Below are 14,048 nucleotides of genomic sequence, written 5' to 3'. Positions count from 1 at the left end.
TTGCCAAAAGTGGTAGCCATATGCGGTACTACTTGGTGTAAAAAAAATGAAAAATAGAGGAACTGAACCTAGGTTATTCAGCTAACAAAACCTAGAATCTATCACTTGAGCTATGAATAATTATAGTTCTTACCTACCTGTGCATCTATAGACTGAACTAATGCGATTTCTTCAGAATTTCACTAAATTTCACTAACTCCGGATTAATGCATCCCGGAAATGCATCATAGAAATGCATCATGGAAATGCATCATGAAAATGCATCATGGAAATGCATCAAACGGCCCTGGAAATGCATCCCCCGTCCCATTTCCAACCAATCCCCTCAAGAAACGAATCAAACGATTCGTTTCCCAAATTTTCTTTGTAGGGAAAGGCATCGTTTGGTTCATTTCCCGACCTACTACGTACGTAGTACATAACTAAACGACCGTACCAATTTACATTATCACTGCCATCATTAGACACATATGTATGTTTTGAAATTCAATTGCTTAATAGGGTTAGGGTTATCCTAAGGCATGGATACGTGAATGTAAAAGTGTCGGTAAAAGTGGACTCCAACTTGATTGATACGGGAATCTTTGAATATTGAGATAAAACAATTTACAATTTTAATCACCTAATTTCGTGTAGATAACTGATTCGTTTACTCACGTCAACTTTGTCGATTCATTTGTGGGGCTATGGTTGGTATGGAGTGCAGGCGCAGTACACTGCTATTGCCCGGGGCGATGCATTGTCATCGGTCCGGATGTTACAGCTGAGGGGGCGTATGGGTTGACGAAGAGGTATAGATATATAGGCGGGGTCGATATAAGGCTGAGAACTTCCACGCCGTAGATTATCTAATCGGAATTGAAAAGTAGGTATCACTGTATGTTGCAAAGCATGTAAACCTCGGGTCTTCCATACTCGGGAATTGTGGGGTCGTGGGGGTGGGGGCTCTGTGGCGGTACCTAAAGTGCTTCCCAACCCTTCAACCCGAACCGCAGCTCCCACCATAGGGAAGGGGCCTTTCAATCAAGCAATCATTGTCGTATTGCCAATTCGGCTCGGTACGGGTATACAAGTAGATCGATCCCTGGTGTCGCGTTCAATTGAGTACTCATGTAGCCCCCCTACCTCTTGATAAGCGAAGTTCTCGATGATGATGTTAAATTTAGGTATCACAGTTTATCTAAGGGTCCAGAGCCAATTACCTTGATATCGGATATCACAGTTCTACACACATAAGTATGGTGGTTGAATGGAAATAAACGCCGGGAATGCCTTACAGGATCGCCCTGCACATGTCAGGTGTTGACGGGGCAGTTTAAGTGAACGGGAAAGGGCTTGGTCGGGTTAGTCCACCCCTAGTCAACCATGCAGTGCAACAGTCCTAAACTGGACTACATATATTGGGGTATTTTTTAAGCCTTAAACAAGCCAACTCGACCTCGCTACCTTAAGGAGCTGCTAGTCCCGCGAGTCGCGATCGGTCAAGGCGCAGTAGGTACAGGAACCACTAGATCACGAGCAGCTCACGTGGCAACGCTAGTAAAAAGCCTACGAAGAGCCAGCAAAAGGCAACATGGAGGACAAGTTTAGTTTAGCACGAGGATAGGGCCGTCCTGTCAATCTTCCTCTTGTTCTACTGTCATCATCATTCTATTCGTCGGAGAGAATACCATCATCGTTATGTATTCGTCGTTCTAGCTTCGTCCTTGGAGAAGGACCAAGAGGTACAGAAGCGTACAACGTTTGGTAGGTAACGTTAGCTCTAGCAAAACTGTCCATGACTAATATATTGAACATTTAGAAGTAGAATTTTTATACGGTAAAAGAATTAGTTCACCATGTGATGTTAAACTTTAGTTTATCATTAACGGATATCAATCAAAATAAGAAAAGAAACTAATATATGACAAGAAGTATATGAATGATAAAAGTCTATAATGTACTATCGCTAAGTTTTCTAACATTGGAACGGTTTGATTGGCTGCTGAGTGCAGGGATGTTGATTAGTCAGCACGACACATCAAAGTACTGAGCACTGACGAGAGGAGGAGGATGGGGCCGAAGGCCCCTCATGATTGTAGAGGGAGAATTAAATTTTATTTGATACCCATAATTCAACGTACAACTCGCGGTCGCGAGTTGGCACACCCCTAGTATGTATGTATCAAATATATAACAATACGTTTTAGAGAAATATACCTGGTCTACTAACGTACTAAGCGTCTAACGTATTTTACTGTGCAACCGCCCAATACCGGGTAACCGCCCGGGTGCGCCCAGGGTGTGCCCGGCGCGCGCGAACCAAAACTTAAGTCTCGAGGTAGTGAAAAAATCTGTCGATTAAACCAAAAATGCCGAGATATAAGGGAAAACAACTGGAGGAGAGGGAGAAGTTAATCCAAGATGCTCTATCACATTATAATACCTCTACTAAACCCTCTATGCGCGCTTCTGCTGACACTTTTGGTATTCCCTGGACCACATTAAGAGATAGGCTAAATGGGGCTCAAAATCGCCGAGATGCGCACCGCTCAATGCAGCTACTATCTGAGCATGAGGAGACTACTATTGTGAGGTGGTGTGAGCGGATGGATGACTGGGGGTTCCCATTAAGGTTATCTCTAGTAAAAGAGATGGCTGCCTATTTGGTAAAAAAAAGGGAAATAGGGAGGAGGCTAGGAAAGCACTGGTTAGCCCGGTTCCTGCAAAGGAACCCAGAGCTAGCTTCAAAATTTAGTGCTAGACTGGATAAGCAAAGGGCATTGGTTAGTAACAAGGATTTGATTAGGGATTATTATAAAAATGTATGGCCGCTCTCAAGCCGCACTAGCCGCATTCCGGCCGCACTAGCGGCACTAGCACTAGCTTGAAAATGCGCTAACAGGGGCGTGCAATAGCTCAAGCAGGTTATCACTCTATATGATATCCTCCCAAAAGATAAATACAACATGGACGAAAAGGGGTTTATGATGGGTATTGCAGCTAAGGTGAAGGTTATCTGCCGCTTTGGGCGGAAAAATCCCAGGTTAACCTACTCCTGTAACCGCACATGGGTGACAGTTATTGAGGCAGTCTCGGCGGCGGGGGTACCGGTACCCCCTATGATAATTAACCAGGGTGTGGCGCACTACATAGGCTGGTATGTGGGGGTTCAGAAGAGCGGCGATGCAGCCACATTCTTCTACTCCCCAAAGGGTTGGACTGATTCTAAATTGGGTATGGAATGGTTAATTGAGAATTTTGATAAGCATACTAGTAATATGTGAGTAACTCCGCCGTGTTTTTGAGGCTCTTATTGACTAGTGGATAGAGCTAGAGGTGCATATCACCTGCTGATCTTGGATGGGCATGCCAGCCATGTAACATTTGAATTTTTCAGTTATTGTTTGGACAACAAAATTATACCATTTTGTTTACCACCGCACTCTACACACCTTTTACAGCCATTAGATATTGGTTTATTCGGTCCTCTTCAATGTCATTATAGTAACATTTTGGATGAAAATATGGAGGAAGGAGGCGGGGATACGGAGATCAACAAGGGCACATTTCTAAATTGAGTATAAACCGGTACTAGTGCACCGCATTTGGCTAACCATATGCAGCTATCTATTTGAGGCTAGGAGACGCGCATACACCAAGAAAAATATCCTCGCAGCTTGGGACAAAGTGGGTATAGAGCCATTTAATCCCCGCCGGGTTTTAGATTACATCGTCGCTCCACCGCCAAGCGTCACCTTTCCTATTTCAGGACCCACTACCCCCCGCACTACTAGAATGGCTAGATCAACTGCTAAAGAGGCTTTTGGCCTACAGTTTCTGGTAGAATTATTGCGAAAACAGGGGTAGGCGAGTGAGCTAAAAAACGCCTAGCGAATATCAAAATTTGGGTGGCGAACGGGTGAGTGAATGTGAACAAGTGAGTGAACGAGTGTATAAATTTCTATTCTTCTATGACTACCAGCGGGTGTGCCCTCCATTTGCATCAATGACTGCCTGTATACGCTCTGGCATATTATCTACATATTTAGTGATCTCCTCTGCAGTAATAAGATCCCATTCTTCCAATATTGCTGTCCTAATCTCTTCTCTTCCTCTAGGCCTCGGTCTCCTGGTATTCAGGCGGTCCTTCAAGAGACTCCAAATGTTCTCAATTGGGTTCAGATCAGGTGAGGAGGGAGGCCAGTCAATGGTAGGTATCTGGAAGTATTCACGGTGTTGCTATTATGCGGGTCATATCAGTCCAAGAAAAAGAAAAAAATGCGGAAAAAGAAATACTTGACAGCATATGTATTGAGAACTCACCCGAGTAAGTGTTGCAGTATGAGCTGGGGCTCGGTCTTCCATCAACCATAACCATTGCCCATTTGCATGACTTTCCCAAAACCAGAAGGGGTGTATAAGGGGTACGAGGATATGATTGCAGTATGTATGTGCTGTAATTGTCCCCCAGTCCTCTCTTTCCCATATCCTAATTGTTTTCCTTCCACCTGAACCCAGAATACCCCCCCATATCATGATTGAATCTTTTTTCGCAAATTTAGGGGCAATACAATCATCATGCCATTTTTCCTCAACTGCACGAGTAACATATATCTTTCTGCGTGACCCTCCCAACCAGATATAGCATTCATCTGTCCATATTACCTTCCTCCAATCCTCTCTCGTCCAATGGCGGTGTTGGAGGGCGAATCGTAGTCTTTTGTCTCTTTTGATTTGGTCTAAAAAAGGCTTTTTCCGTGCGATCCTACGATGATAGCCCTCTTTTGCAAATGCAGTCCGTAGGGTTTTGTCAGAAGCCTCAATTCCCATCTCGTTGGCCACTTCACTGTAGGGCTTCCGGCGATTTTCTGATGTAGAAGTAGCTGCAAATACAAGCCTACGGCGGGTAGGAGTATCAATCTTTACTTTACGCCCACACTTTCCTACCCTCTGTGGTGTAGCTGGTCCACTACATATTCCGTAAACAGTTAAAAGTGCTAGACCTTGGTCTCTAGCAATCCGCTGAAATGTCCAACCTGCATTATTCTGAAGTTCTTGTAGATAGCATCGCTGCTTGTAACTGACATCTTCTGTCCGGATCGAAACCATAGGGAATGAAGGAGAGGAAACCATCAAAAGTGCTTTACAGGAGTATCGAAGGCAATTCACACTTTTTAAATTGCAAATTTTTTCTATCATTCTTCGTTCGCCACTATCATGATTGATGTTCACTTCCCACCAATAGGACCACTCGCCACCTTTCAAGACCCACAACCTTTTAGCGCACTCGCCTACCCCTGTTTTCGCAATAATTCTACCGGAAACTGTAATATATGGTACTAGTGATAGTGCAGTCAAGCTAAGGAATTTGATTAAGTAGATGGATAAGGGCCTGCAGATTTCTATTACAGAAAGGGAGATATGCGAGCATATTAGTGCACAATTCCGGAAATCTGTTGCCAAGAAATCCGCAAGGGCAAGCACAAATGACAGAAAAGTACTTAGTAAGGCAAGGGTTATCACTAGTGAAGATGTAGAGAAATTAAGGGAGGCCAGAAATGCGGCTGATGCTGAAAAAGCGGCTAAAGTTGTGGCTAGAGATATCAAGAAGAATTTGAAGGAGGAGAAAGGGACTCCAATTCCGAAAATTGAAAGGCAAAAGGGCAGGAAAAAGGTTACTATATTAGACGAGACTATTATTCATCATTTAGAGGGTGGTGATGGGGTGGTAGAGGAGGAACCAGAATGGGCAAATATTGAGGTTTTTTCGGAAATTCAGACCCCCCCACTACCCGCAAAACCTAGAACATGTGGCAGAAAAAAAGCTTGTAGTAAATAGTCTATCTCATATTTTTTTCATATTTATTAGAAATTTATTGCTAGTTCTATACACTTTTCTTTCTGTCCTCGAATAATGAGTTTGGTTGGGCGGTTACCCGGTACTGGGCGGTTGCGCCGTGAAATACGTTACCACAAAACCTTTAACCTTCCAAAGTGCTTATTATACCTAGTAACGCCAAAATACCTGTCCATCGTATAAATGTCAGTACAATTTACTATTATAGAAGAACACTGGGAATCGACCTACCTCCGCTTGCGGTCAAGATGTAGCTGGCTACAGCCATGGCAGTCTGCACATCTCCAGTAAGCGCACTCCATAAGAATGCTGTGATGACACTGCCAATCCATGGTACTGCTGCTAGTATCACTATTTTACGACCATCCCAGCCCTGCACAAACTCTAGCCCATAGCGATTCGGCGACAATCCTTTGATCCTGAAAATCCAATCAACCCAATCGTTCGTTGTGGATATCTTATGAGGTTTGTTGAATGCGTGGAGAATAGAGTTTCGTGAGGCTGCATCGAGCTGTAAAAGAGCTGGAGATTCAGGTTGTGTGTACTGTTAGGTGTGAGCAAGACATAGACTTCTTGATCCGAATCATTTTTGACGTGACATACCTCTATAACTCCGATGTACTTGAGTCCTCTAAGAGAGAAGAATCGCTGCCAAAATGACCGCAATTCTACGTTGTATGTTCGTTTGAACTCCAGAAACAATTCTTTATCGGTTGTGTTTTCCATATTCGGATGGCTTCGAAAGACCGCTACACGATAGTTCTTGGCAGTGCGCATCTGGGCGGAGTGGATACAGAGGAGTATAGAGCAAGCGGTGGAGGCAACAGGCGGTGTGCTATACCTATTGTCTTCCACATTCCCGACCATCGGTGGAAAGATAACTCCATTGGGTGATTTGGCGTCTTCCGCGCTAGTAATCGAGGGTGTACCGATGGTAGGAGGGATGACGGCGGCGGGTGCGGCCACCGTCCTAACACCCTCGCCATACTCAGCAGTGACGGAGTTCTCAAGTGGCGATGGTGTGCGTGATCTATATTCCGGATCGGGTGACCGTTCTAACCAAGCATTAGGTGAGGTTCTTGGGAAGCTGTAGGCATTAGGTACACGGGGGAACGTTTGTTTACGGGTCAACGTGGGCGAAATCGAAGTCATATCTCTGGTATGTATGAAGAAGATGGCGGACTCATGGAATTCTGTAATTCCTCCTGGCAGTTTTATGTAGGTTTGGTCAAGGTAGAACTTATATAAACTCTAGATGGATGCCACTGAGTGCAGTAGGCGAAGAATTTTTCAGACTGTTGGCATACTGCGGTACAATACCTGGCTGCAAGGCTGGCTTGTCACTTTGTTGCTGAATTGCAGTAATGACGAATCGAACTTGGCCTGGGTACATTTACTTACATGTCGTTCAGAAACCACTGAAGGTTCCGTGGGATGGAGCCTCAACACACGTTTGACCAATATCATGTTCGGTATTCACAATATTTTGCATGTGCGTACAAGTCACTATATGCAAGAGCTTGAAAACGCGACATGAGCAGGGAGGCTGTTCCGGTCGGGATTGGAATTTTTATGCACCAGGAAAGAAGCGAACACGCCAAGAGACTTGATGTAGGTACCGTATCTTAGTCTACGGTGAACTCAGAAATTTCCCAATATGATATGACGGATCCAATTGCAAAGTATATACGTATTGCTCACTTGCTCACTCACCCAGTGTGTGTGCAATGAGACGTCAGTTTGGCGGTACAAACCGGTAAAAAACTAAATAATAATGAGACAGTTAGTACAGTTTGAGCTTCAAGCGATGGTGGATTTAGTGAGACATGATGTGTGTGTGTGTGTGTGAAGTCATTTGAATTGTTTCTAGGTACAATCATCGCATGCAGTAAAAACTATGGCGTAAAGACCTATCCCCAATGCCAGTCCCCCAATTATAGTAACTATGGTATGCTACCAACCGCACTCCTCTTACAAGGTTGATGACTAAGGAAACCCCCGCCTAAGAAAAAAGGAAAAAAATAAAGATAACACAAAGGAAAATAGCATAACCAAAGAAAAAAAAGTACTAGTATCCCAAAAACTCCAGCTATAGTGACTATGGTATGTCACCAACCGCACATCCCCTTAAAGGGCAGATGGTGGGGGGGAGAGAGGTTTGCCGACCTGGAAATGACGACTTGAAGGAGGAGGAGGAGGAGGTAGAGGGTTGGGTTAGGAGCCCTGTATGAAAGGACCCCCAGTGAGGGTGGGTTTCGTCAGTGAAGAGAAGGCCCGGTGGTTGAGGTTGATAAAGGCTAACCAAGCCATCATGCGAAATGTCTCTTGTTTTCATATGACCCGAGTCATGGGAGGAAAAGGATCGAAGCGACTAGTCTTGGCAAAAGAAGCCAAAGAAAGGTCTTTATTAAAGAGGATCCCCGCACTTCGTCAAGTCTTGGCGGAGTTGAGAAGGGGTTGTCGGTTGCTTGAGAGGGATGTTACTGAGACATGATACACCCTAAACTGATATAAACCAACTGACTAAATGGTACGGAGTATTGTTTTTCCGCTGCCTTCGGTAGAACCTTCACCAATCCGGAGCAACATTCGGCTCTAAACACCCACGAGGAACCCTAACCCACATACCATTTAGATAAATGGTATTACCAGTTTACCCATATTGGAAGAGGTGGTTAAATAGTTAGTACAATTTTGAAGTCCTGCTGGTACAGTTAATACAATACGCGGACGTGTTCATACCGGTTTGCACCATTGCAAACACTGCACTCACCTACTATCAATGAGCCTTTAGCTGCGTGAGTTTAAGAGAAGGTCGAGCCTGTTAGACAGAAAGTACAGCAATTTTAGGGAGAGGCTTGAAATCGTTCAACTGATGAGATATGCAGGACCTCTTGACGGAGTACTCGACTCCTGTTCAACTCGTGCAGCTCAAAGGCTCTATCGTGTCCCCTTCCGCTCTTGTTTGCTTTGGAACGTATTGATATATTGTGTTCCCTTCCTCCTGACTTCAACTGGGAAGCTTCCTTGCTCACCTGTATTCCCTTCTCGAGTTATGCATGCCTTCTTCTGCTCCGGTGGATATAACGAAAAGTGTAATGGAAGATTTGACTAGTATTAGACAGGTCGGCCAGAGCCGGATGTGTATAGGAAGGGCAACATTCTAGGCTTTGGATGTTGCATGAGGCAATCGTATTAAGGGAGCCCCGTAGGATTTGAGAATATTCGTTGCGCCTCAGCAGGGATATAAGCCAACCAGAGGCAATATTTGGACGTCAATATGCAAGCTTTGGGAGAGAATGCCCCTGCTGCAGCGCAACAAGGTCTGGAGGCTGCATGCATTTATGTACAGCCCGAAAGCCGTAGCGTGGCCGATCTGAATTCAAGCTCCACCTACAAAGCCTCCTATATACACAGCCATTTAATCTTGCAGAGCCCACCGAAATTTACTTCACGCTCTACGCGTAGCGATATAAGCAATATTGAATCTACAAAATTTGATATCCCTTAAGCTGTCGATGCCAGTTCCCCCCCCCCCCCCCCCCCCCATAACAGGGGAATTAGATTTATATGAGACATCTATTATTTGATGAGAGAGATAACAGGATTTGTTAGTAAAGGCACACCGAATCTTCTTTCTCTTTTTGGTGTACCAGCATTTTCACGACAGCCTAAGGGATACTTCAGCCACGAGCGTAATAACGCCCACTTTGGTCATTGGCTAGTTCTCGGAAAGCATCTGTCAGGCCATGCCTATCCCTCTCGGCGGAAATTATCACCGGACATACTTACGTATGATAAGGATAGTTGGCTCGGACGGTTTTCAAGCAGGGTGGCATCTAGTTGAAATAGCTACAAAACAGATGCAGCGGTGCGCAGGTAGTAAGTTTCTGTGGAGTTGAAAAATTTGAAAAACAATGTGGCGTGATGATCCTCGTACACAGCCTTGCTACCGTTGACCAGATCTGCTGAAGCGATATTTGGTTACATCTTTTTCCTGGGCGATTAAGAGCTCTCCGAGGCCGGAGGAGCTGTCGGAGCTCAATCGCTGTCGGAGCTCATGCTCACTTTGCAAAGATTAATCTCTACTTTACCGATAACACACTTTAGGCTCACCTAGGAAATCTAGACCGGGACAGCTAGCGCTAGTACAGTCATTTCTGGGTCCACGGCGAACCTAGTTCGAAGGCAAATGGGTCGATGCGCGCTTTTGTAGCTTGTCTTCGACCGGTCATAATGTAGGTCATATTAGTGCCAAGAAAGTCGATTCTAGTAGCACAAATTTCTATGTACGTGAATAGCACGTAGTAATTGTATATATAATGAAGTACAAGATGGTTTTCATTCATACAAGTACTTTACTGCCTAGGGGGGTATTTTTTTAAGCCTTATTTTAGGCTTATATAAGCATGATATTTGCCTTTTTTGACGATTTTCTCTTATTTCTTTTTAAAGTCCTTATTAGACTATGGTTTGGCTAAGATTTAATTTTTTTTCAGGCGTATTGAGCTTGATCAGTCTTATTTAAGGTATTTTTGAAAAATAAGGCTGAATAATGTTTATTCGTGAGATCAGCATGATAGCCTGATAGGTATACGTTTACACTTATTCGCTATAGTGAATTTCGGAAATGAAGTTTTTATTAATACTGAATTTAATATGTACATTGATTTAAGACAATCTATTTAACCCGCCTACCTGCCTACCTGCCTACCTGCCTATCGACCTATTTCGCTCAATTGGGTGGATTTGGTGCTCGATTCGCTGCTGCTAGATTCGCTGATTAGCCTATGTTTTTGACGATTGGGAGATGGTGGGGGGGTGGGGGGAGATGGTTAGGACAATAGAGGGGACGGAGGTGATAGAGAGGTAGAGGGGAGGGTACTTGTATTAAAGAACAGATGGAAGAACACGGTTTAATATTTGCTAAGTGCCTAACCCTAACCCAGCCTTAGCACCCGTAAATGCCTATAATCCTGACGAATTTTACTAATTCTTATTTATTCGATAAATCTAATACCAGAAGAGGTTTTAGAAGAGCTTGATTTAGAGATAATGCTGAGCAAAATGTCTTATTCTTTGCTTTTTTGAGACATATGCCTTATTTAAGGCTTTTCTACGTCTTAGGGCTCAAAATAAGGCTTATAATTTATGGGGTAAAGGCGGTAATGTATCTACTGTACAAACTATTTATGGGCATAGGTGGCCCAGACGCGCCTTACTAGTCACTTGGCAGTAGGCGCGCCAGGCGAGGTACACCTATGCCCACCGGCACCGGGAATCCAATTACCTTAGTAATCAGTACATTGTACCCAGGGTGTTGGAAAGTGATGCACATTTTGGCTTGGCAAGTGAATGAGACTGAACCTCAACTCCAAAGACGCTGTACACTCAATTACTAATCAACGATTCATGATCGGGCTAGTGTACCTACTCGTGTAAAACGTCCATGGGTTGAGCCGGGTTAATTGCGCACGCGTTGACCGCCGGTGCGTACGAATTATCGAGGTGTGTGCATGATCGACGAGCTAGCTCTGGGCAAGGTGAGTATAATTATAAAGTGGAAGCACTGCCAGTATACTATAAATTGTGTTGATAAATGAAAAAAGTCTACACACGTTGTGTCCTCCGAGTTCGGGAATAACAGCCATGGCCAAATTGTTCCCGGATGCCCCCCATTCGCAACAAACACACCATTCCAAAATTGAATTACTTGAAATTTGAGATAGGAATGAGGCCAACGTGGTCACGGAATATTAATGCCACAACTGGCTCCGAAAGCTACTTCGACATGGCTGTAAACGTCTACTCCACATGTACCTGCTTCAGCTCACAAGTTCATAGAGTAAACCTATCTAATGAATGTATGTGTGGACATTTGGGTATGCACCTCAGTCTTGATAAGTGCACGGTCTGCGTGTAGCTGATCACGATATCAACAAATTAAATTATGGGTGTTACCCAGTATAGATACAAGAAGCCCTGAGCAGCCCTACGAAAACTAAACAAAAATGAGAAAATAGAAGCTGGAAATCAGTCATCATCATCGCTACCCTCAGAATCATTGTCATCTAACTCTATAATCCCATCTTCCAGACTTTCAACGTGTACTGGTGGTGGTTTTTCGGCCTTACCCAGCTCTTCGTCGTCGTTTTGGTTGATCTATCAATTAGGTTAGCAGGATGCCAGGACACAGGTACGATAAAAGAAAGAAGAACTCCACTTACGGTGCTAACGATTGCACCTAATAGCAGCTTCGGTAACTGCTGTTTGTTAAACAATGACCGCTTCAAGCTGGGGGGTAGAAAATCTTACCACATCCCACTGCGATTCCTTATCACTAAGTCTCTCTAATGCATACTCGGCTGAAGCAAGTGTTAAAATGTATCCATGGTTAGAGAAGGTTCATTCGGGACAATACCTCTCAAACAGTCCACAGATTCACAACACTCGTCAAGGTCAGCGAGAAGATTTGCGGCGCCGCTGTCGTTACCAACGCGTGAAAAGTGGAAGGCGACAGCTATCCCAAAACAGTCAGTATGACATGCATGAAGAAAGATCCGGGATTCGTTACATACCGTCTTTTCCTGCACCCCCTTGCGCCTCTAACTTCTGCACACATTGGTCGATGACATTCCGAAGATGATTCTTTGATTCCCCTTCCGGCTATAAAGCAGGTAAAAGCGTTAGCGGAAGCGTGACTAACACTGGATTAGATTACCTACCCCTCCGTCGGTAATAGTCATGACCAAGAGCGGCTTCTCCATAGGTGCATTCGGATTAAAGACAAAGTTATCAAGCACCTTTTTCTGCAACGCTGAGCCGATCTGCGTTGTTCCCCAGAAAGCATGCTTCTTCAGTACATGTGAAACCCGCCGGTTATCGATATTCTTGTACCCCTTCATGCAATTGATGAACTTAACAGATACCAACCCTTGATCAGGCGCAGGTCGTGCTAGGTCATACACCATAGTGATCTTTTTCATCGTCTTTAGGAGTATATTTATGCGATTTCCATCTTCTTCATCGCTCATGGACGAGGAGTCATCTAGCACCAAGCGTAAGTATCGGTACCCCGAAGAATGGATTATACATGTCCTTTCCATACCAATGAGCATTACCAGGTCGTAAAGACATAGTATCGAAAGTTGCTTTGACGTCTCTTTCCCGCATTTCTTTTTACGAAGCTTATTTACCATGTCTGCGGCATCAACAGAGAGTTTCTCTAATTGTTGCTCACTGTAGAAGCTCCTGAGACCCGGCTTCTCGTGGTCAATGAACTTGTTGAAATTTTGCAAACATTCCTTAGCAGTGATGGTTTCAATATCTTCGGGGTGAGGGGTAGCATTTGGAGTAGGTGGCCGACCATCTTTAATTCCGAATCCGAATTTAGTCTTAATATTGTCGAGCTTGGGCAAACTCTTTGTTAAGCTTGTAGCCTCCTCTTGAATGCCTGACATCTTGCAACTTTGATGGTTTAACGAAAAAGTCGATTGGTGCTCGGAGAATTAGATAAGTTTATATTCTTTATTTAGTGGGAGAGGGGAAAGGACATATATATAATCAAGAAAACACGTAGTAACTGCGCATGCAGATTGGGGAGCAAAGAGGTGTCAGTTAAGTGCCAATTGAATACATGGGAAAAATCCGGCGGGCAATAGTTGTTATCCTGCTACAGCAATCATTTCAAACCCTCCTACATACAGTGTTTATGAGTAGATCAATGAAAGGAGCTCGTATATGTTGTGCGAGGTACTCTAAGGGAAAATCCATCCCCTCAGACGTCATCTTCCTCCCAATTTACGTTGAGTTAACACACGGTTGAGTTCCAATTATTACAAGATAAGTTTTGAAATGCAGGCTCTGTTATCATTGATTCACGGGATTGACTAGAGATATGGAAACCCAGTCCGTCTACATCTCAACTCAATACATCAAGATCATGGAGTCCGGGGAGGCTGCGAAACATTATTGCGAGTAATAAGAAATCACAATTTTTAAAGATTTCCATCACAGGGCCATGTCACGCGCCGAATCCCCTTGTTTTCAATTGATACAGAGGGGGGTAGACCTCACCTTACATATCTCAAAACGTACCGTTGTTGACACACCTGGAGCGTTGTTCAGTGCCTTGAGACATCGCGAACCTATCTCTGTTTCAGGTTCAACACCAACCAATAAGTACTCCATAGTTACGCATGGGATTGAA

The 14,048-nt window shown here is 44.1% G+C and overlaps 4 protein-coding genes across 4 annotated transcripts; 1 reads left to right on the top strand and 3 right to left on the bottom strand.

Annotated features, from left to right (window-relative positions):
- Positions 1-2,351: 2,351 nt before the first annotated feature.
- H6S33_006983 (uncharacterized protein) lies at positions 2,352-3,849 on the top strand (the record flags this gene model as incomplete). Its single annotated transcript, XM_044838554.1, has 3 exons — positions 2,352-2,765; positions 2,898-3,262; positions 3,606-3,849. 3 exons carry the CDS (start codon positions 2,352-2,354, stop codon positions 3,847-3,849), a joined length of 1,023 nt encoding a protein of 340 aa, XP_044689147.1.
- A 108-nt stretch (positions 3,850-3,957) lies between these two features.
- H6S33_006982 (uncharacterized protein) lies at positions 3,958-5,091 on the bottom strand (the record flags this gene model as incomplete). Its single annotated transcript, XM_044838543.1, has 2 exons — positions 3,958-4,221; positions 4,648-5,091. The coding sequence occupies 2 exons, from the start codon at positions 5,089-5,091 to the stop codon at positions 3,958-3,960; spliced, it is 708 nt and encodes a 235-aa protein (XP_044689146.1).
- Positions 5,092-5,963: 872 nt separating this feature from the next.
- On the bottom strand, positions 5,964-6,991 carry H6S33_006981 (uncharacterized protein; the record flags this gene model as incomplete). The annotated part of the gene is made up of 3 exons (XM_044838532.1): positions 5,964-6,007; positions 6,071-6,383; positions 6,443-6,991. 3 exons carry the CDS (start codon positions 6,989-6,991, stop codon positions 5,964-5,966), a joined length of 906 nt encoding a protein of 301 aa, XP_044689145.1.
- Positions 6,992-11,872: 4,881 nt separating this feature from the next.
- Positions 11,873-13,299, bottom strand: H6S33_006980 (uncharacterized protein; the record flags this gene model as incomplete). The annotated part of the gene is made up of 7 exons (XM_044838521.1): positions 11,873-12,001; positions 12,067-12,102; positions 12,155-12,204; positions 12,261-12,359; positions 12,418-12,505; positions 12,565-12,887; positions 12,948-13,299. The coding sequence occupies 7 exons, from the start codon at positions 13,297-13,299 to the stop codon at positions 11,873-11,875; spliced, it is 1,077 nt and encodes a 358-aa protein (XP_044689144.1).
- Positions 13,300-14,048: the final 749 nt, after the last annotated feature.

The sequence above is a fragment of the Morchella sextelata genome, assembly GCF_020137385.1.
Source record: "Morchella sextelata strain SCLS chromosome Unknown scls_22, whole genome shotgun sequence".
NCBI classification, from domain to species: domain Eukaryota; kingdom Fungi; phylum Ascomycota; class Pezizomycetes; order Pezizales; family Morchellaceae; genus Morchella; species Morchella sextelata.
The sequence above is the reverse complement of the archived record's forward strand: the minus strand, read 5'-3'. Positions and strand labels throughout refer to the sequence as shown.